This window comes from Apodemus sylvaticus, chromosome 14 (assembly GCF_947179515.1).
Source record: "Apodemus sylvaticus chromosome 14, mApoSyl1.1, whole genome shotgun sequence".
NCBI classification, from domain to species: domain Eukaryota; kingdom Metazoa; phylum Chordata; class Mammalia; order Rodentia; family Muridae; genus Apodemus; species Apodemus sylvaticus.
In genome coordinates this window covers 28,981,968-29,003,693 of record NC_067485.1, presented here as the reverse complement: position 1 = coordinate 29,003,693, position 21,726 = coordinate 28,981,968, and the positions used below count along the sequence as shown (strand labels likewise).

General features: G+C 45.0%; 1 protein-coding gene across 2 annotated transcripts in view; it reads left to right on the top strand.

Moving 5' to 3' along the window:
* The window catches only part of Dsp (desmoplakin), a 49,406-nt gene extending 28,621 nt beyond the window's left edge, over positions 1–20,785 (top strand). Inside the window, exons 10-24 of one of the 2 annotated variants that reach the window (XM_052157209.1) lie at positions 358–483; positions 964–1,116; positions 3,226–3,380; positions 4,315–4,441; positions 5,192–5,393; positions 6,039–6,265; positions 7,406–7,572; positions 7,878–8,016; positions 8,919–9,112; positions 10,037–10,199; positions 10,760–10,843; positions 11,896–12,003; positions 12,550–12,648; positions 13,548–14,045; positions 16,900–20,785. In XM_052157209.1, the coding sequence (XP_052013169.1) occupies positions 358–483; positions 964–1,116; positions 3,226–3,380; positions 4,315–4,441; positions 5,192–5,393; positions 6,039–6,265; positions 7,406–7,572; positions 7,878–8,016; positions 8,919–9,112; positions 10,037–10,199; positions 10,760–10,843; positions 11,896–12,003; positions 12,550–12,648; positions 13,548–14,045; positions 16,900–20,133 (5,676 nt within the window). In that variant the 3' untranslated portion in view covers positions 20,134–20,785. Of the gene's footprint in view, positions 1–357; positions 484–963; positions 1,117–3,225; positions 3,381–4,314; positions 4,442–5,191; positions 5,394–6,038; positions 6,266–7,405; positions 7,573–7,877; positions 8,017–8,918; positions 9,113–10,036; positions 10,200–10,759; positions 10,844–11,895; positions 12,004–12,549; positions 12,649–13,547; positions 15,843–16,899 lie in introns of both variants that reach the window. The other variant, XM_052157208.1, reaches the window with a different exon arrangement.
* Positions 20,786–21,726: the final 941 nt, after the last annotated feature.

The window sequence follows — 21,726 nt, the reverse complement described above, 5'->3', positions numbered from 1 at the left end:
GTATACAGAGAAAACATTAATTTGGTCGACAGTTTTAGACAGTCCAGTCTGTGGCCCATGGGCCCATTATTCTAGTTGGTGACAAGGTAGCGCCTCCTAGTGGGCAGTATGGGGATTGAGCAAAACTGGAGGTGGGTAGGGTCCCCTGATTCTCTCTGAGGGTACACCCCAATGATCAGACCACCCTCGATGCCCCTTCTATAGGTTTCACCGTTCCCATTAGTGCCACCCCAGAAACCCCAGGAATCCCTGGAACCCAGCCTTTCCCACATAAGCCTTTGATGACATTCAAGATCCGAACCCTGGCATTTTCTCAAGTTCCTTTTCATTGACGAGGATTGTTATCATCCCAAACAGTTTTTTGAAGAGGCCCAGTCAACCGAAGCTTACCTGAAGGGGCTGCAGGACTCCATCAGGAAGAAATACCCCTGTGACAAGAACATGCCCCTGCAGCACCTGCTGGAGCAGATCAAAGAGCTGGAGGTACCGTGCCACACCCAGACCCTCAGCATCTGCATGGGGGAGGAGGGAGGTGGAGCACCCTAGACACAAGACGTGCTGTGATGGAGTACAGCCCACACAGAGCCCACACCTCAATTTCGTCATCTTTACATGGCATCTCTGTGTGCCCAGCTACTGTAGGGAAGAGCTTTTGCTTCAGTATCTCAGTAATTTACTGAAAACAAGAGCAGAGAGGATACCCATGACTTAACTTGACAAGACCATGGGGAAAACATACCTCACACTTTATCCATATAATCTTTTCATGGAAATAGTCTTTCCTGCTCAATTAATTCAAAAGGCTCACTGTGGGAGGTTACGCTACCTCATGATGTATTTCTGGCTTATTATCACCAGTGGAACTGTAGCAATATTTAACTTCGATGTTGTGGAAGCTTCTTCAAGAGGTCTCTAGGGCTCATGGGGCACTCGGTTAAAAGCAGATTGTATTTGCAATTGCAGAGAGAACGGGAGAAGATCCTCGAATACAAGCGTCAGGTGCAGAACTTGGTAAACAAGTCCAAGAAGATCGTGCAGCTGAAACCTCGGAACCCGGACTACAGGAGCAACAAGCCCATTATTCTCAGGGCTCTATGTGACTACAAACAAGACCAGGTGTGTGGCCCACGCTCAGAAGTACAGCAAAGCCTTCCCTTTCTTTACATAAGCTTCTGTCAATCAAGAGGGCAAAACTAATCTTGGTTTCAATAAGTACCATAGTTGTGTCCTTCTAAATAAAGCAATCACCTGAGGAACCAATGCAGTAACCCCGAGCGGAGTTGCTGGGAACTGTCAGGAATCAGGACAGTAGATGCTTCCTTTGGCCGCTGGGGGGTGGGAGGGGGAAGGCAAAGCTTCAGGCTATGTTGACACACTCTACCTCTGAGACCCAGCCCTCACCTCAACAATGGTTATCTTGAAGGTTTAAAACCTTTCAAAGCTTGCCTTTTTCCTTCTTGTGGAACCGAAAGCTTGCTTATTTGTGATCGTGCCATCGTTAAGTTTCAGACAAGATCAATGGAAACGAGAAATGGCACTGGCCTGGCTCCCGTAATGTGAGTCTCCTGCGGAAGTTTTGGCGGTTCTGGATCACATCAATCCCGAGGGCTATATGGGAAGTTTTTATTCAGGTTGATAGAGAGGAGGGTTGGTTTCTGTTCTTATCTATGAATTACAATAACATTCTGAAGGATCTGAGAGGCCAAATGTGCTCACCTTGTTAGAAGAGCTTTGTGAAATGGAGGTCTGTTCTACCCTGTGGAATGTTCTAAGAACTTGTATGGGGAGAAAGATGGAGGTTGTACTGAATGTGGTGGCCCACACCTGTAATCCTGGAACCCGGAAGGCTGAGAGAATTCCCTTACATAGAAAGGCAGCCCAGGGTGGAGAGTGAGACCTTGTTTCAAGGAACAACCAAAGCCAAACATCAACAACAACAACAACAAACAAAGCAGAAAAGGAAGGAAGAAAAGAAAAAAGAAGGAAGGAAAGATCAAAAGGAAAAAAGGAAGGAAGAGAGAAGGAAGGAAAGAAAGAGGGAGGGAAGGAGGAAATAAAGAAAGAAGGAAAGAAGGAAGGAAGGCAATAGTAGATTGAATTGAAGCTGGGCAGTGGTGGCGCATGCCTTTAATCCCAGCACTTGGGAGGCAGAGGCAGAGGCAGGCAGATTTCTAAGTTCAAGGCCAGCCTGGTCTACAGAATGAGTTCCAGGACAGCCAGGCCTATACAGAGAAACCCCATCTCGAGAAAAAAAAAAAAGTAGATCAGATTGAAATATGAGGTGAAAATTTATGTTTAGATGGACAGTTGCCTTAATATGCAGGTTGTTGGGGTTTTTTGTTTGTTTGTTTGTTTTTATTTGCTTTGGTTTTCTTCTTCTGTGGTGCTAAACAAGCCCTTTGTCACTAAGCTGCACCTCTAGCCCTTTAGTAGCCATGATAAGAAGCTGTATAGGGCCAGGTGTTGTGGCACATACCTTTATTCTTCACATTCAGGAGAGTCTCTGTGAGTTCAAGGTCATCGTGGTCTACATAGTGCATCTTAGGCCATCCCACCCAGGTCACACAGTGCAATCCTGCCTCTATAAAGGGGGGCTAGAATTAATTATTTGAATTTATTTATTAATTAGTATACTGACCACTGAACCTAGGGTCTCACACATGGCCAGCAGTCACACTACCTCTGAGCTGTATGTCCAGCCTTTTTTATTGTATTTATGATCTTGGGCTATGGTCTTCCTAAATTGACCAGGTTACCCTTAATCTTGCTCATATCCCAGGCAGTCTTTGAACTGGTAACCCTCCTGCCAATGTCTCATGAGTAGCTGGGACCGTAGGCCTGAGCTACCAGGCTAGGTGGAAGTTCCTTTTGTTCACGGAGAAGGTTACTTTTTTTCTTACAGACAGATGTCAATTTGAGAGCAAATATGACTGAGACAAGTGACTCCCTCATATTAAAGTCTACTATAAAAAGCAGGAATTCAAAACAGGAAGAAAATAAAATGAAGGTTTGCCTGTGGCAGGGAAGGCTTTCTCATACTCTGGGCAAGCTTCGAGGAGTCTCTCTCTCTCTAAATCGCTTAGAGGCAGCTGACTCGGCCGATTCCCTTTTGGTTCACATGAATGATTTACACACAGGACTTGCTTGGGAGCATCGGATTGTCTTCATTTGGCGGGGGAGGTGCAGGAGGACCAATAGTTCATATGTTTTCATTTTCATTGGCAGAAAATCGTACACAAAGGGGACGAGTGCATCCTGAAGGACAACAATGAACGCAGCAAGTGGTACGTGACCGGGCCTGGGGGCGTCGACATGCTGGTTCCCTCCGTGGGCCTGATCATCCCGCCTCCGAACCCACTGGCTGTGGACCTTTCTTGCAAGTAAGTTCTGAAGTTTCTAGTAGCCGTGACACTGAGTGGTGGGGCAGGAGGGCTGGGGCCTGAATGAGCAGCTCACAGCAGCGTTTTCTTATGGTAATCGCCCCCCAGAAAAGACATTGCACATAGTCACAAGTTTATATTGAAGATTTTATTATGGATAAAAGAGAACATCTGACCATATTGGAGTGACACTTGCCACATCCTTTGAAGCTTCTCTTTGTCTGTCTGTCTTTCTCTCTCTCTCTCTAGCAAATCATTTATTTCAAAAGTAGTCATAGTGGGCTGGAGAGGTGGCTCAGCGGTTAAGAGCACTGACTGCTCTTCCAGAGGTCCTGAGTTCAATTCCCAACAACCACATGGTGGCTCACAACCATCTGTAATGGGACCTGATGCCCTCTTTTGGTGTGTCTGAAAGCAGCTACAGTGTACCCATATACATAAAATAAATAAATAATTCTTTTAAAAAATGTAGTCACAAATATGACACGCCCCTTATGGTGGCAATTATTTGCCAGCAGGTATAACACACGTTATAGGCCGTCCACTGCAGAGTCTTTCACATGCTTTAGATTGGAGATCTTGAGCCCCACACAGAGTGGGAAGTGTTGGGAAATGTCCTCCCTTCCTCGCCTGCCCAGGGTCCAGGGGTTGTCAGCCTTTAAGCCCTTTCTAACCAAACACTGCTCACAGTTAATTATAACAAAGAATCAGACAGCCTATCTCAACCAGACTGATTCGAATGATCTATATGACTACAGATAAAGTCAAGAGTGTATTTGTGAGAAGTACAGGTTAGTCTGAATCTATTGACATGTTGACAGTTTTGAAAATTAACACCACCCCTCCATAAGGTTTGGTTTAGATTTATGGGCAGTTGTGCAAACCCATCCAGGTTTTCTGTTTGGGCTGAGTGTTTTCCCTTTCTGCCTTCCAGGATTGAGCAGTACTATGAAGCCATCTTGGCTCTGTGGAACCAGCTCTACATCAACATGAAGAGCCTGGTGTCTTGGCACTACTGCATGATTGACATTGAGAAGATCAGAGCCATGACTATTGCCAAGGTACGTCTCCAGGGCTGCCAAAAGAGCCGTGTGGTCCAGTGCCCCTATCCACAGGACAGATGAAGGTTTTGTTTCCTGCCACATGAGGCCCCTTAGCCTTTCACAGGACTGGTCTATCCACTACTGCACAGAAAGGGGTGGGGCTCGGGGGTAGAAAGCTTGCTTAGCATGCTTGAAGCCTTGGGTTTTTCTGCTCTGCACCACAAAACAAGGCAGAATTAGCACATGGCTGGTTGTAAGACACACAGACACACTCCCTGAAGAGACCTGACAAGCCAAAATACTTACGGGAATGAGATCATACGTATTCACTGGAACAAGGCAGAAGGGAAGTCAGGCGGAATTCTTGGAAGAACTCTGAAAGCATCCCTCTAAGTCAGAGATTCTTAAGGTGTGGTTGGCAGAGCTTTGGGTTGAGAAGTCCTTTAGTGAAGTGATAAATGAAGAGAAGGAGTCAGGGTGGGAAGCTTTAGGGCCCTTGAGCCCCTTTACCTTTTTAGAATGGCTATGCTGCATTTGCTTTATTTACAATTGAGCTTCTGCATAATATTGTGTTTGAAGAAAAATACCCCGTGAGGGAAAAAGCTACCGGCAAAGCTACTGCTGTGTTTCTTAGAAACATTAATGAAGCCTTCAGGACCTTTTATATTTTAGCCTATGATGAGGGTCGCCCTGACCACTCTGTCTTGCATGGGGGTCTGAGGAGGGCATTTGTGTCTTCCCAACTCACCGTGTCCCATTCACTTCTAGCTGAAAACAATGAGACAGGAAGATTACATGAAGACCATTGAAGACCTTGAGCTCCATTACCAAGATTTCATCAAAAACAGCCAAGGCTCAGAGATGTTTGGAGATGATGACAAACGGAGGATGCAGTCTCAGTTCACCGATGCCCAGAAGCATTACCAGACCCTGGTCATTCAGCTTCCTGGCCATCCCCAGCACCAGACAGGTCAGCCTGCACCATCTACAACATTTTTGTAGTTTCAGTCAGATAGGTGGTTTGAAAGCAGAAAGCCACCGGAGTAAAACTCTTTCTTTGTAAGACACTTAGTATGCTATGTGTTGATGTAACAAAACACCTAAAACTGGATAATTTATAAAGAAAAGATGTTTATTTAGTTCCTTACTCTGATGGCTGGGAAACAGTATGGAGCCTGGTGAGTGACCCATGGCTTTGTCATGATTCAACAGAGAAGCAGACATGGGAATGGTGGCGTGTAGAAAGGATGGGATGCCTTTGGAATATATCACTCTACTGAGGTCTGAGTAGTGCCAGGGACTTAAACATCCCCCACAAGTTGGACAATCATCTTGGCTGAGGGTGGTACCCTCATACTCTAATAATCTAATAGGCCAACCTCTTAAAGACCCTGCTGCATCAGGACTTTTACATGAGGGACCAGTCTTCTGGCACAGGAATACTTGAGTGACAATAAGCCTTATCTACTACATAGCAGACATATAAAATAATTTGTATAACAGAGTTCTAGAATAAAGTCATAGGGAATATGCATATTTTTTATTCAGTTGAGGTACTTGGCACCTTGCCGACTTGGCAGTCTTTCATATTTCTGGTCCTAACTTATTTTTACAGTTACCAAAACTGAAATCACTCACGTGGGTACCTGCCAAGATGTCAACCACAATAAAGTCATTGAAACTAACAGAGAAAACGACAAACAGGAGACGTGGCTGCTGATGGAACTGCAGAAGATCCGCAGGCAGATGGAGCATTGCGAGGGCAGGATGACGCTCAAAAATCTCCTGCTCACTGACCAAGGCTCTACACACAACATCACCGTGAAAATCAATGAGCTCAAGGTAGGATCTGCTAACACTAGTCTCCTGATCCCGAAGGTCCGTATGCTTACCTGCAAAGGAGGAAAACCACCCATGGCGTGCATGCTTATAGGCAAGAGTATTTGTTTCGATCGTTACACTAAAGATGCTTCTAAGGTTAAAAGCTAATCTTAAGAATCACACAGCTAGAGTGCAGAACATATATGTGTGTGTGTGTGTGTGTTCTAAACTTGTGGTATATGTACACTATGGAAGATATATTTATTTTAAATTATGGCAAGGTCAGGGAGGCACAGACACATGAGTATGGGGTCCCACAGAGGTCAGAAGAGGGTATTGGATCCCCTATAGCTGACGATGTTATAGTCAGCTGTGAGCTGCCCCAGGTAGATGCTGGGAAGCCAACTCAGGTCTTCTGCAAGAGCTGTACAGGCTCCTAACCACTGAGCTTCTCCGGCCCATCACGGAATATTATCCAGGTTTTTTGTTTTTTGTTTTTTTTTTTTTGTTGTTGTTGTTGTTGTTTTTTTAGTTTGTTTGGATTTGTTTTCCCCCCCTCCCCCAGACAGGATTTCTCTGTGTAGCCCTGGCTGTCCTAGAACTCACTCTGTTTGAGACCAGGCTGGCCTCGAACTCAGAAATCCACCTGCCTCTGCCTCCCAGAGTGCTGGGATTACAGGCGTGCACCACCACTGCCTGGCATATTATCCAGTTTTTTAAAAAGAAAAATTGAGAATTGTGTGAACCTGGGGGATGTTAGGCTGAGTGAAATAGACTAAAGGCAGTGTGCAATCTCACTTACCTATCCAATTTAATAATGAGTCAAATGTATAGAAACCCATGCATACTGACGAACAGGGGTGGGCCAGAGAGAAAGTTTGAAGATGTAGGTTAAAGGGTCCACATTTGAAGTAAGATAAATCTGAGATCTGGCATGCAGCAGGGTACTGCAGGTAATAATGTATTTATTGAAATTTTGCTAAGAGGGTAGATCTTAGCTGCTCTTACCATGTGCGTGTATGTAAGCCATGTGGCATGTACCTGACAGGAACGTTGCTATGCAGAGCAGAACTACTGCTGCATACCTTAAAGTGTCTGATTTAAGCTGCCTTTGAAAGCATCACACAGCTAGTGAACTGTGCTCCCCTCCTCTCTTGACAGAGTGTACAGAACGACTCACAGGCCCTGGCCGAGGTTCTCAATCAGCTTAAAGACATGCTTGCCAACTTCCGAGGGTCTGAAAAATACTGCTATTTACAGAATGAGATATTTGGACTATTTCAGAAGCTGGAAAATATCAATGGGGTCACAGATGGCTACTTAAACAGGTGTGCACTGCTAATATCGCTCAAGAATAGTTGGCACTTTCAAATTTCCTTTTGTTTTTTCTTTTGGTGTGGGGGACAGAGCCCAGGGTGACTCTTCTCTGAATGAACCACACCCCCAACCCCATCAAACTTCATTCTTGCCTGATTTCGTTCATTATATGTGCCTGGCCTATTGGAGCTTGTGCCTCAAAGACATCCACCCAACTGCTTTTACATCCCCCTGTTTCCCAAAAGTGACCGAGGGCCAATAGCAACCATCTGATGACGTTACTGGAAACTTTAGCCACATCTTTTGCTCTTTGCAGCCTGTGCTCCGTGAGGGCTCTTCTCCAGGCCATTCTGCAAACAGAAGACATGCTGAAGGTCTACGAAGCGAGGCTGACGGAGGAGGAAACTGTCTGTCTGGACCTGGATAAGGTGGAGGCTTACCGCTGCGGGCTGAAGGTAACATAAACGGTCGGAACTGTGGCCTGGTCCCCGGGAAGTGATGGAGAGCTTGGCCCTCTGCTACAGAGGTTCACTAAGTTTTCATGAGTGATTTGTTTGTAGAATTATTGTAGGTTTACAGGAAGGCTGACAGGATAGAGCCCATATACCCTGTACCTAGTTTCTTCTGGTATATCAGTGTCATACGCTTGTGTGATCTTCTTGATGTGATGGGTAAGTTGGTAATGACATATTATAGGCTAATGTCCATGCCTTTTGTTTTAAAGGGAGGCTCTCATGTAGGTCACATAGATCTCAAAAGCACCATATAGCTGAGGCTAGCCTAGAACTCCAGCTCCTCTTGTCTCCACCCCCTGCTACTGGGATCATAGGGGTGCAGCACCCCACCCACAGCCAGTGCTTTACCCAGATGTGCAACTGGGTTTCCTGGGCTTTGGGGCCTTTTTGCTTTTATCATCCACACATGTCTGATATCTGTCGTTGACAGGGAACTCTGTTTTCCAGTGCCCGTTAGCAAGAACAGGATGTGATTTGTAGCGGGAATCATTGAAGTCCTGAGCTAGAATGATTTCTTCCCTTCAGGACCTCTCAGCCATGTGTGGTAGTTTATGCCTGTAATCCCAATACTTGAGAGGCAGAGGCAGGGGCATTGCTATCTTGGAGATACTGAGGATCAAATCCAGAGCCTTGTGACTATTAACTTTCTCCTCCAACACTGAGTTATATCTCCAGGCCTTTCTCTTTTAAAGTCAAAGATATATGTCAGTATGTATATAGCTAAGAATGGTATTTTGCCCCAGCACCAGAAGTAGATAAATAAGGAATAAATAGTGACTCGGGGGTGGTGGTGGCAGGGGAGGAGATTAATTTGTGTGCACCTTTCCTCCTTTAACTTGCAGAAAATAAAAAATGACTTGAACTTGAAAAAGTCGCTGCTGGCCACCATGAAGACGGAGCTGCAGAAGGCACAGCAGATCCACTCCCAGTCCTCACAGCAGTACCCGCTCTATGACCTGGACCTGGGCAAATTCACTGAGAAAGTGACACAGCTGACGGACCGCTGGCAAAAGATAGACAAACAGATAGACTTCCGGTGTGTTGCCCTCCTTCCCCTGTGGTCCTCCCACCCACCAGTGCCGTCGCTGTCAGAAAACAGGGCCTGTACTTGGCCAGCCTGCGCTCTGTCATTAGTTTTGACTATTCTGAACATCTTATACAAACGCACTTCCGCAGGGTGTAGACTTCTGTGAGTGGCCTCCACACAGTGTGCAGCTTCCAGGCGCCCTGTCTGTTGTGGCAGGCTTTGCGCGTCTCACTTATTTAATCTTATTTATTTTTTTGGTAGTGGGGATTGAACCTGTGACTTTCCCCATGCTAGACAACTGCACTGCCTTTGAGCTACTCCCCACCCCCACCCTGATTTTTTTGTTTTGTTTTGTTTGTTTTGTTCTTCTATTGGGTCATGCTCTATAGCTCAGGCTGGTTTGGACCTTGAGCTCCTGCTGCCTCAGCCTCCTAAGTACTGGAATTATTGGCATGTGCCATCACATCTGAGTGTTTTGTTTTTTTTTTAATCTGTCTTTAAAAAAATTAAGTTAAATTTCCACCAGTTGAATTTTGTCTATTTTTTAGGTTTTTATGGGGGAAGTGGTAGGACAGGATCTCGTGTAATCTGGGCTGTCTTCCAGTGCCCCGTGCAGTCAAGATTGGCTTCAAACTCTTGATTTTTCTGGCCCCTACCTCCCAAGTTTTGCCACACACAGCTTTTTCATCTCTTTTTATTGCTGGCAACTATTCCTTCATTTGGAATTGTGTCCTAGTTGGTGGATATTTGGGGTTTTAGTTTTGAGATATGATGAAAAAATGCTTTGATAAATATTCACATATAAGTTTTTGTGTCTGCGGGTTTTCAGTTCCTTTAGGTAGACACCAAGAAGAATTGCTAGCTGACTTAATGTGTTATGTATTTTAATATGTAATGAGTGTCTTAATAATTTTGTACATTTTTTTTCTGTAGATTGTGGGACCTGGAGAAACAAATCAAACAACTGAGGAATTATCGTGACAACTATCAGAGCTTCTGCAAGTGGCTCTATGATGCCAAACGCCGCCAGGACTCTTTGGAGTCCATGAAGTTTGGAGATTCCAACACAGTCATGCGGTTTTTGAATGAGCAGAAGGTATAGCCTGGCTTGTCACTCCAACACCCTGTTGAGATTAATTGCGTTTGAGCTGTATTTGCCCCTGGTTTGAAATGATGAATATTTCATGTTATGAACCCACCTTGTGAATGTTTAAGGGGTGCACAGAGAAGCAACTGGAATGTTTAGAAGGAAATACAACTGAAGAATAGTGATAGTAGAGGTTGCTTTGTGTTACAGTAAGGAAGCATTAGAGTGGAGACAGTGAGTACATGCCTTGCTTGTAATCTTAGGAACTGGGAGTGCGGGCAGAGATAGGAGAGCCTAGAGTTCAAGGCCAGCCTTGACCCTATCTCAAAAAGAAAAAAAGAAGAAGCAGAGATGGGCCTATACAGCAGTGCTGATTGTAAGTCTCCACTTATAAGTAATAAACTGGAGGCTTTCTTCTTCTGTCTGAATAGAGATAAGTTCTCCTCTCAAGCTATTACTGAACATGAGTCCATATAATAATAGATTGAAGGGAAAAAAATAGCCACCGTCGACGTGAAGTATCACATTTGTATGCTTTGACATTTGAAATAATATTTTATTTTGTCTAGAACCTGCACAATGAAATATCTGGCAAACGAGATAAATCAGAAGAAGTACATAAAATCGCTGAACTTTGCGCAAACTCAATTAAGGTATATTGGTTCCATTAAGAATGTTGGCATGATAGAATCTAAATTCACTGTATTCATCTATGAAAATACCAAGGAGTTAAAAAAGGATGGCTGGTGATGGTTGGCCTGAGGGTGCACTTAGGCGAGGGTGCTCATTACTAGGTCTGACTTCCTGAGATTGATCCCTAGAACACAATGATAGGAGAAAACTGACCTCCTCATACATACACTGTAAAAGACATATTTTAAAGACTTAAAAAAATGTTGTAAGGACTTAAAAACTTTCATCAAGAATATTATTAATTACTTTGTTGTTTTGCTTTAAAGACTATAAACTTATTAAAGGTAGTAATTATCTATATTCTGTCCTGAAGAACCTGTGTAAGCTTGGTATTCATTGAATTCAGGCTGGAGAGATAGCTCAGCCATTCAAGGCTCACACTTCTTTTTAAAAATAATTTACTTATATTTATTTTTGGTGCATTGGTGTTCTGCCTGCGTGTATGATTGTGTGAGAATATCAGATCCCTTAGAACTGGAGTTACAGACAGTTGTGAGCTGCCATGTGGGTGCTGGGAATCGAACCAGGTTCCTTTGGAAGAACAGCTAGTGCTCTTAACTAGCTAAGCCATTTCTCCATCCCCAAGGCTGACACTTCTAAATGACAAGAGTTTGGGTTCTGTTCAATTCATATCCCTGTGGAAAGGGCTCGTTAGGTTGGTATTCTGGGCATAAAAGGAACATGTTTCATTCGATAACAATATTAACTGATCATTGTTAAGGGCCTTTGTGAGAGATTTTTCAAAATAATTTGATGATATAAATCTGTGGAATTATAACTGCTAAGGACTGAAGCAGGAGGATTGCTGTGAATTCAAGGCCAGCCTGGACCAGGCAGTGAGTTCTAGACCATTCAGGAACAGTGTGAGACTTTGTCTCAAAAAACAAAAACAAGCAAAGACAAGTTTTCTAAGGACTGGAGTATGTAGCTTCAGGATAGAGTATTTGCCTAGCAGGCAGGATCCTGGGTTTGAATAACCACCATGCTTCTCTTCAACCCTGTTCTTCTGCAGGATTATGAGCTCCAGCTGGCATCATACACCTCCGGGCTGGAGACTCTACTCAACATACCTATTAAGAGGACAATGGTTCAGTCCCCGTCTGGAGTGATTCTGCAAGAGGTATGCAGTAAGTCATTACTTAGCTCAATGTCGACCATCATAAGCCAACACATTATCTCTCAATGTCTTTGCCCTGTTTCCTGCCTGTCTCTCCTACTGTGCTGCAATACACCTCTGGTACAGAGCGTCCACTGAGATTCAGGGCTGATTGCAGTCTCCCTTTGCTGTGAGTCAGTAGACATGACCCACTTTAGGAAATCCTCGGCGGAAGTCTGAGTGTGTCGTTTATACACTGGACTGGGCTTGCTGTATTTGGTGAGGTAGACTCCCAGGAAGTGAAAGTTATATAATAGATTTCTAAAAGACAGCTTTCCCCACAGATGTCAGAGAAGGTCAACTGGAGTGGTGAGGACGGAACACAGGTGGCTCTGGTCCTTTGTTTTGCTGGATTTCTAGATTCTGTGTCCAGCATAACTAATAGATGGGAATTTACTGTTTATCTTACAATACCACTGTTTTATTATTTTAAGACGGCAAAATTATTCAACTTGTACAGAACTTTTAAAAAATGTAATATACGTAGATTTTTTTTTCTCTTTCCCCAAGGCTGCAGACATTCATGCGAGGTACATTGAACTGCTTACAAGGTCTGGAGACTACTACAGATTCTTAAGTGAGATGCTGAAGAGTTTGGAAGATCTAAAGGTAATTCATTTCCTTGAATTTTTTTTTTTTTAAAGAAAAAAATAGGGTAGAACCTTGTTATCTCTGCATCATTATAACACAGTTTGGTCAAACTGCATTTCCTCTGGGTGGTTTAGTGCAGTTTGAGTCTGGGCCCAGCACTGTGCTCTTGAGCGGCTGCTGCAAGTAGACTTAGGTAGTATTTGCCAAACTGTGATTACTTTACCTTGTCAAAACCTGAGGGTTTAATTTAGTGCTTCCTTTATATGGAATTTGCTTTATTTATATAAAATTTCAGATAAGCTCACCATAGACTAACTGAATTTTTGTCTTTAATGTCAAGTAATTATTCAGTTTATTCTCTCTTTTTGAGAATAGTATTTCTCGAAAAAAAAAAAAACCAAAAAACCAAAAATAAAGCCAAAAAAGAGAATAGTATTCATTCATATGGATATTTACTCTATATCTTTGAATAAATGCCATATGATGGATTGAATCAAACACTTTCTTTTTTTTAATGAGACCAAACCAAACAAAATGAAACAAAACAAAAACTAGGCTGGCCTCAAATTGATAATATTCCTGTCTCTGCCTGTAAAGTGTAGGATTACAGGAGGTGCCACCATGCATAATTAATCATAAGCTTTTGATCACGGGGGACATTATTTCATTTTAAAAAATGAGGATACTGGAGTTCAAAGTTAAAATATCATTCCCTAAGATCATGTGACCAGTCAATGGAAGCTTTGTGGGAGGGGTAAAGGGTCTTCTATTGATTTCTGGTAGTTTTTATCTGATATCAGTGTGTGTGTGTGTGTGTGTGTAATAAACATGGCTCTGAAGTGAAAAGGTGTTGTTTCTTTCCTGTGGTCCAAAGTGCTTTCTTTTCAACACGTTTTCTGATTTGTTTTTATCCACAGCTAAAGAATACCAAGATAGAAGTTTTGGAAGAGGAGCTAAGGCTGGCCCGGGATGCCAACTCGGAAAATTGCAATAAGAATAAGTTCCTGGATCAGAATTTGCAAAAATACCAGGCGGAGTGTTCCCAGTTCAAAGCCAAGCTTGTGAGCCTGGAGGAGCTGAAGAGGCAGGCCGAGCTGGATGGAAAGTCAGCCAAGCAGAACCTAGACAAGTGCTACGGTCAGATCAAGGAGCTTAACGAGAAGATCACGCGGCTCACTTACGAGATTGAAGACGAGAAGCGCAGGAGAAAGACCGTGGAGGACAGGTTCGACCAACAGAAGAACGACTACGACCAGCTGCAGAAGGCAAGGCAGTGCGAGAAGGAGAGCCTTGGCTGGCAGAAGCTGGAGTCCGAGAAAGCCATCAAGGAGAAGGAGTACGAGATAGAGAGGTTGAGGGTTCTGCTGCAGGAAGAGGGCGCCCGGAAGAGAGAGTATGAAAATGAGCTGGCAAAGGTAAGAAACCACTATAATGAGGAGATGAGTAATTTAAGGAACAAGTATGAAACAGAGATTAACATCACCAAGACCACCATCAAGGAGATATCCATGCAGAAGGAAGACGATTCCAAGAACCTCAGGAACCAGCTGAGCAGACTCTCCCAGGAGAACCGAGATCTCAAGGACGAGATAGTCAGGCTCAACGACAGCATCTTGCAGGCCTCAGAGCAGCGGAGGCGGGCTGAGGAAAACGTCCTTCAGCAGAAAGCCTGTGGCTCGGAAATCATGCAGAAGAAGCAGCACCTGGAGATTGAACTGAAACAGGTCATCCAGCAGCGCTCCGAGGACAACGCCAGGCACAAGCAGTCCCTGGAGGAGGCTGCCAAGACAATTCAGGACAAAAATAAAGAGATCGAAAGACTCAAGGCTGAGTATCAGGAGGAGGCCAAGCGTCGCTGGGAATACGAAAATGAACTGAGTAAGGTAAGAAACAGTTACGATGAGGAGATCATTAGCCTAAAAAACCAGTTCGAGACTGAGATCAACATCACCAAGACCACCATCCACCAGCTGACCATGCAAAAGGAGGAGGACACCAGCGGCTACCGAGCTCAGATAGACAATCTCACCCGAGAAAACAGGAGCTTGTCTGAGGAGGTCAAGAGGCTGAAGAACACTCTAGCCCAGACCACCGAGAACCTCAGGAGGGTTGAAGAAAATGTTCAGCAGCAAAAGGCCACTGGCTCAGAGATGTCGCAGAGGAAACAGCAGCTGGAGATGGAGCTCCGGCAGGTCACTCAGATGCGATCTGAAGAGAGCATGAGGTACAAACAGTCCCTCGATGACGCTGCCAAGACCATCCAAGATAAAAACAAGGAGATCGAGAGGCTCAAACAGCTGGTAGACAAAGAAACCAGTGAGAGGAAGTGCCTGGAGGAAGAGAACTCCAAGTTGCAGAGAGTCCAGTATGACCTGCAAAAAGCCAACAACAACGCCACGGAGGCCATGAGTAAACTGAAGGGCCAGGAACAGGAGTTGACGCGCCTGCGGATTGACTATGAGAGGGTGTCCCAGGAGAGGACAGTGAGGGATCAGGACATCATGAGGATCCAGAGCTCCCTGAAGGACCTGCAGCTGCAGAAGCAGAAAGCGGAAGAGGAGCTGAGTAGGCTGAAGAGAACCGCCTCGGACGAGTCCTCCAAGAGGAAGATGCTGGAGGAGGAGCTGGAGGCCATGAGGCGGTCCCTGAAGGAGCAAGCCGGCAAGATCACCAGCCTGACCCAGCAGCTGGAGCAGGCGTCCATTGTTAAGAAACGGAGCGAGGATGACCTCAGGCAGCAGAGGGATGTGCTGGATGGCCACGTGAGGGAGAAGCAGAGGACCCAGGAGGAGCTGAGGAGGCTCTCCTTGGATGTAGAGGCCCTTCGGCGGCAGCTGGTACAGGAACAGGAGAACGTCAAGCAGGCTCACTTGAGGAATGAGCATTTCCAGAAGGCCATAGAAGACAAAAGCAGGAGCCTCAATGAGAGCAAAATCGAGATCGAAAGGTTACAGTCGCTCACCGAGAACCTGACCAAGGAGCACCTGATGCTGGAGGAAGAGCTGCGGAACCTGAGGCTGGAATACGACGACCTGCGGAGGGGCCGGAGTGAAGCGGACAGCGATAAAAACGCAACCATTTCCGAGCTAAGGAGCCAGCTGCAGATGAGCAACAATCGGACCCTGGAACTGCAGGGGCTGATTAATGATTTACAGAGAGAGAGGGAAAATTTGAGACAGGAAATTGAGAAATTCCAAAAGCAGGCTTTAGAGGTATTCACAAATATTTGATCAACGCTTCACTGTTCTCCCGTAACTGACTCCAGACCTAATCTGGACTGTTGTCTCGCTGCTTCCAGAACGCCTAATTTCTCTTCTTTTTAACTGCTCATGAACTTATTACTCATCAGAGCTGTACCATGGCTTTAAGATAATTTCATTTCCATTCACTCTTCTGTCCTGCATTGAATGCCGCTCTGTTGGAAACCCGTGCTTGGCCCTACTAAAACTTTAAAAACTTTAGCATCAGAAAAACATCTAAGATACTTCCCACAAATGTTCTGCTCTTGGCTGGCGCTTCCAGTGAGTGCAAGATCATGCACTTTAGCTTGTACAAGGTCCTGGGTTCAGTTCCCAACATCGACATTTTAACCTACTAAAATACAAGGTGGTCCTTATCCAGTGGTCCTACTGTACGTCATCTTTAATTCAATTTTTGTCCTCAGCCAAATTGATTATTTCTCACGTAATTTTAAATTTCCACCTCACTTAGATGTCTTTTCTGCATGCATTACCCTGTTGTCTTTTGATTATGAGCCTAATATTTGTTTCCGTTTGATGTCTTCTAACAAGCCCTAATTTAAAAATAACTTCTAATATATTTGACTTCTATAGACAATATTTGTGTGGGGCTGGGGGGGTGTGTATTTGTATATATTTGTATTGCTTTGCTAAATGTGTCAGTACAGTTTGCCAGCTGATGTAGGTATAGCCGAGATGCTAACCTGGAAGAAAATTGCTCTTCTTTTTTCAAACAGTCGTTACTGTTAAAAGTAAGGCAGGCCTACAACTTCTAATTATGTCTATGGAAAAGGAACACGAAACAGTAAGTATGAAGCCATTCACCAAACTGGCAATCGACATTTTCATAATTTTTCCAGTAATGTGTCAGGTAGCAAATTAACAGTATGTGTAGGGAAAATGCAGACAGGGGAAAATGAGATTATGTTTAAAATACATATATAGGAAAGGAGGTTAAATTACATTGATCATATGTTAGCATCTAAATATTTTTTTCCCATTTCTTTCTTTCTTTTTTTTTGAATTCTAGGCATCTAATAGGATTCAGGAGTCGAAGAGTCAGTGCACTCAAGTCGTTCAAGAGAGAGAGAGCCTGTTGGTGAAGATTAAAGTCCTGGAGCAAGACAAGGCCAGGCTGCAGCGTCTGGAGGACGAGCTGAACCGCGCCAAGGCAACGCTGGAGGCAGAGAGCCGGGTCAAACAGCGCCTGGAGTGCGAGAAGCAACAGATCCAGAACGACCTGAACCAGTGGAAAACTCAGTACTCCCGCAAGGAGGAGGCCATTAGGAAGATAGAGTCAGAAAGAGAGAAGAGCGAGAGGGAGAAGAACAGTCTCAGGAGTGAGATCGAGAGACTCCAGGCGGAGATCAAGAGGATTGAAGAGAGGTGCAGGAGGAAGCTGGAGGATTCCACTAGGGAGACTCAGTCGCAGCTGGAAACAGAACGCTGCAGGCTTCAGAAGGAGATCGACAAACTCAGGCAGCGCCCCTATGGGTCCCATCGGGAGACGCAGACCGAGTACGAGTGGACCGTGGATTCCTCCAAGCTGGTTTTTGACGGGCTGAGGAAGAAGGTGACTGCAATGCAGCTCTATGAGTGCCAGCTGATCGACAAGACGACACTGGACAAGTTGCTGAAGGGGAAGAAGTCAGTGGAGGAGGTGGCTTCGGAGATCCAGCCTTTCCTGCGGGGTGCAGGGGCCATCGCTGGTGCTTCTGCTTCTCCCAAGGAAAAATACTCGTTGGTGGAGGCCAAGAGAAAAAAATTCATCACCCCAGAATCCACAGTCATGCTTCTGGAAGCCCAGGCAGCCACGGGCGGTGTCATTGATCCCCATCGGAATGAGAAGCTCACTGTGGACAATGCCATAGCTCGCGACCTCATTGACTTCGATGACCGCCAACAGATCTACACAGCGGAGAAGGCCATCACTGGTTTTGATGACCCGTTTTCAGGCAAGACCGTGTCTGTTTCAGAAGCCATCAAGAAGAATTTGATTGACCGAGAGACCGGAATGCGCCTTCTGGAAGCCCAGCTTGCTTCAGGAGGCGTAGTTGATCCAGTTAACAGTGTCTTTTTGCCAAAAGATGTCGCCCTGGCCCGTGGGCTGATTGATAGAGATTTGTATCGCTCCTTGAATGATCCCCGAGATAGTCAGAAGAACTTCGTGGACCCAATCACCAAGAAGAAGGTTAGCTACATGCAGCTGAGAGAAAGGTGCAGGATCGAACCCCACACCGGTCTGCTCCTGCTGTCAGTCCAGAAGAGGAGCATGTCCTTCCAAGGAATCAGACAACCTGTGACCGTCACCGAATTGGTTGATTCTGGCATATTGAGACCGTCCACTGTAAATGAACTGGAATCCGGTCAGATTTCTTATGACGAGGTTGGCGAGAGAATTAAGGACTTTCTCCAGGGTTCCAGCTGCATAGCAGGCATCTATAATGAGACCACTAAGCAGAAGCTTGGTATCTATGAGGCTATGAAAATTGGCTTAGTTCGACCCGGTACAGCTCTGGAGTTGCTGGAAGCCCAAGCAGCCACTGGCTTTATAGTGGATCCAGTCAGCAATTTAAGGTTACCTGTGGAGGAAGCCTACAAGAGAGGTCTGGTGGGCATTGAGTTCAAAGAGAAGCTCCTGTCTGCAGAACGAGCCGTCACTGGCTACAACGATCCTGAGACCGGAAACATCATCTCCTTATTCCAAGCAATGAATAAGGAACTCATCGAAAAGGGCCACGGCATTCGCTTACTGGAGGCGCAGATCGCAACGGGCGGGATCATTGATCCAAAAGAGAGCCACCGGCTACCGGTCGACATGGCGTACAAGAGGGGTTATTTTAACGAGGAGCTTAGCGAAATCCTCTCAGACCCAAGTGATGACACCAAAGGCTTTTTTGATCCAAACACTGAAGAAAACCTCACCTATCTGCAACTGAAAGAAAGATGCATCAAAGACGAGGAAACGGGGCTCTGCCTGCTGCCTCTGAAAGAAAAGAAGAAACAGGTGCAGACTTCACAGAAGAACACCCTCAGAAAGCGGAGGGTGGTCATAGTTGACCCGGAAACCAATAAGGAGATGTCAGTTCAGGAGGCCTACAAGAAAGGCCTTATTGATTATGAAACCTTCAAAGAGCTATGTGAACAAGAGTGTGAATGGGAAGAAATAACTATCACGGGATCGGATGGCTCCACCAGGGTGGTCCTAGTAGACAGGAAGACGGGCAGTCAGTATGACATTCAAGATGCGATTGACAAGGGCCTCGTTGACAGGAAGTTCTTCGATCAATACCGATCAGGCAGCCTTAGCCTCACACAGTTTGCTGACATGATCTCCTTGAAAAATGGCGTTGGCAACAGCAGCGGCTTGGGCGGGAATGTCAACGATGATGTTTTTAGCAGCTCCCGACATGAATCCATGAGTAAGATTTCCACCATATCCAGTGTCAGAAATTTAACCATCCGAAGCAGCTCTCTGTCTGACCCTCTGGAAGAGTCAAGCCCCATTGCGGCCATCTTTGACACAGAAAACCTGGAGAAAATCTCAATTACTGAAGGTATAGAGCGGGGTATCGTGGATAGCATCACTGGTCAGAGGCTTCTGGAGGCTCAGGCCTGCACAGGTGGCATCATCCATCCTACCACCGGTCAGAAGCTGTCCCTTCAAGATGCTGTCTCCCAGGGTCTCATTGACCAAGACATGGCCACCAGGCTGAAGCCTGCCCAGAAGGCCTTCATTGGCTTTGAAGGTGTGAAAGGAAAGAAAAAGATGTCAGCAGCAGAGGCAGTGAAAGAAAAATGGCTGCCCTATGAGGCAGGCCAGCGCTTCCTGGAGTTCCAGTTCCTCACCGGAGGCCTGGTTGACCCGGAAGTGCATGGGAGGATCAGCACCGAAGAAGCCATCCGCAAAGGTTTCATCGATGGCCGTGCAGCTCAGAGGTTGCAGGACATCAGCAGCTATGCCAAAATCCTCACCTGCCCCAAAACCAAGTTAAAGATCTCCTACAAGGATGCCATGAATCGCTCCATGGTGGAAGACATCACTGGGCTGCGCCTTCTGGAAGCCGCCTCCGTGTCCTCTAAGGGTTTGCCTAGCCCCTATAACATGTCGGCCCCAGGCTCCCGCTCTGGTTCGAGGTCCGGATCTCGTTCCGGCTCCCGCTCTGGTTCCCGCAGCGGGTCACGGAGAGGAAGCTTCGATGCGACGGGGAATTCTTCTTACTCCTATTCCTATTCATTTAGCAGTAGCTCCATTGGGTACTAGTGGTCAGAAGTAGTTGCCATACTTTAGAATAATTTGTATGAATTTCTACTTTATCTTAACAAAGAAAACCTGGTGCTTGCAGTATAGTCGTAGAGCTTTCCATGCTTAAAACGCAGCTGCAATAAAATTCTAGTAGTAAAGGCTCATTTAGCTCTGTAGCTTTTGGATCAACTAATGTCCTTCCATATAGTGAATGAGAAGAGATAGTCATTTGTAAGGATAGCACACACTGAATTTGGAGTTTATTTCTTCTGTGTTTTGATCAATTCTCAGTAACTTTTCTTGGCCTATAAGGTTCAATTTCTATGTCTAGAGATATAAGAAGTTACACTGACTACTGGTGTCTTAGTCCTTATGTTGTCTCTTACCTAAATAGTTCCACTTTCTGCATTAGGAGAAAACTGGCCCCTCCCCACTCTGAGTATTTTGTCCCAAGTTCCCTTTAGTTTGAGAACATAGATTGTATCACCCATATAATCTTGAATACACTTGTTTGGTTTGGTATTACTTTGACTATGTCCACAATAGCAGTGATCTTTGCTTTTTGTTAGCCAAGGTTTTCTGTTTATTTGGCTTGTCATTTTCCATGTGCTTTAAAAAGGTGTCTTTATGAAGTTTGCTGTTCTGGCAATAAACTTTTAGACTTTGGAAATTTTTTTGTGTTTTGATTTATAATGCATTTATACATACAAGGACATTTAATTGCTGATTTTCATGCATCATAAAATAGGCCTAAATCATTTCTTGACTAAGGAACCTAATAAGAAAGCCCATCGAAATAGTAGTTTGGATTTTTATTAAGAAGAGATGGTCTTCTACATCTAGTTTTTCCAACTTAGCTCTTTGGAAAGGAACTTATGAAAACAGATCATTCTAGAGACCAAAGCCCTGCTCTGCCTTATTCTGGATAAGTTTCAGAAGCTCGAGCCAAAAGCATCACAGTACTATAGCAAGAAGTAAAGTGAGTGAGACTCCTTTCTGGATAGCCTCAAAATAAACAGCTTTGCATTTTACCCCCCAAAGGAAAAACAAAACTGTTCTTGAATCTATGGAAAGGATCCCTGAAGAGTTCTTGGCGCTACACTGAATAAGGAATGGTTTATTTTGTCCCATGGTTCCAGTTCATAGTCCATGCCCCCATTGCTTCTCGGTGCAGATTAAGGTGTAACCTCATGCCAGTGGGGATAGATACTTCAGGGTGGGCAGGAAGGGGAGGGAAATGGAAGGAAGAGACTTGCTCCCCGAGGTCTACTTCCTGTTGGCTCCACCCCTAAAATTTTCAAATCGTTCTAAGTAGCTCTACTTAGACTAAGCCTTCTACACCCAGCCTAAGGAAGACCTGTTGTGTCTGGTATTGGGCAAGACACTGTGAGAATTCAATAGAAATGTACAAGTCCACTGACTGTAAGACATTTGCAGTTTGGGTGGGGATAGGAGACACATAAAACAATCAATGGAACCATTTGCAGCCATCAACAGGAAATAGACAGATTTTGTATAGATAAAATATAGAACAGTAAATAAAGTGCTGAACATCAAGGACAAGATCAGATAGACTTTGGGGGCTTTTGTACTAACTGAATGTCGCCTTTG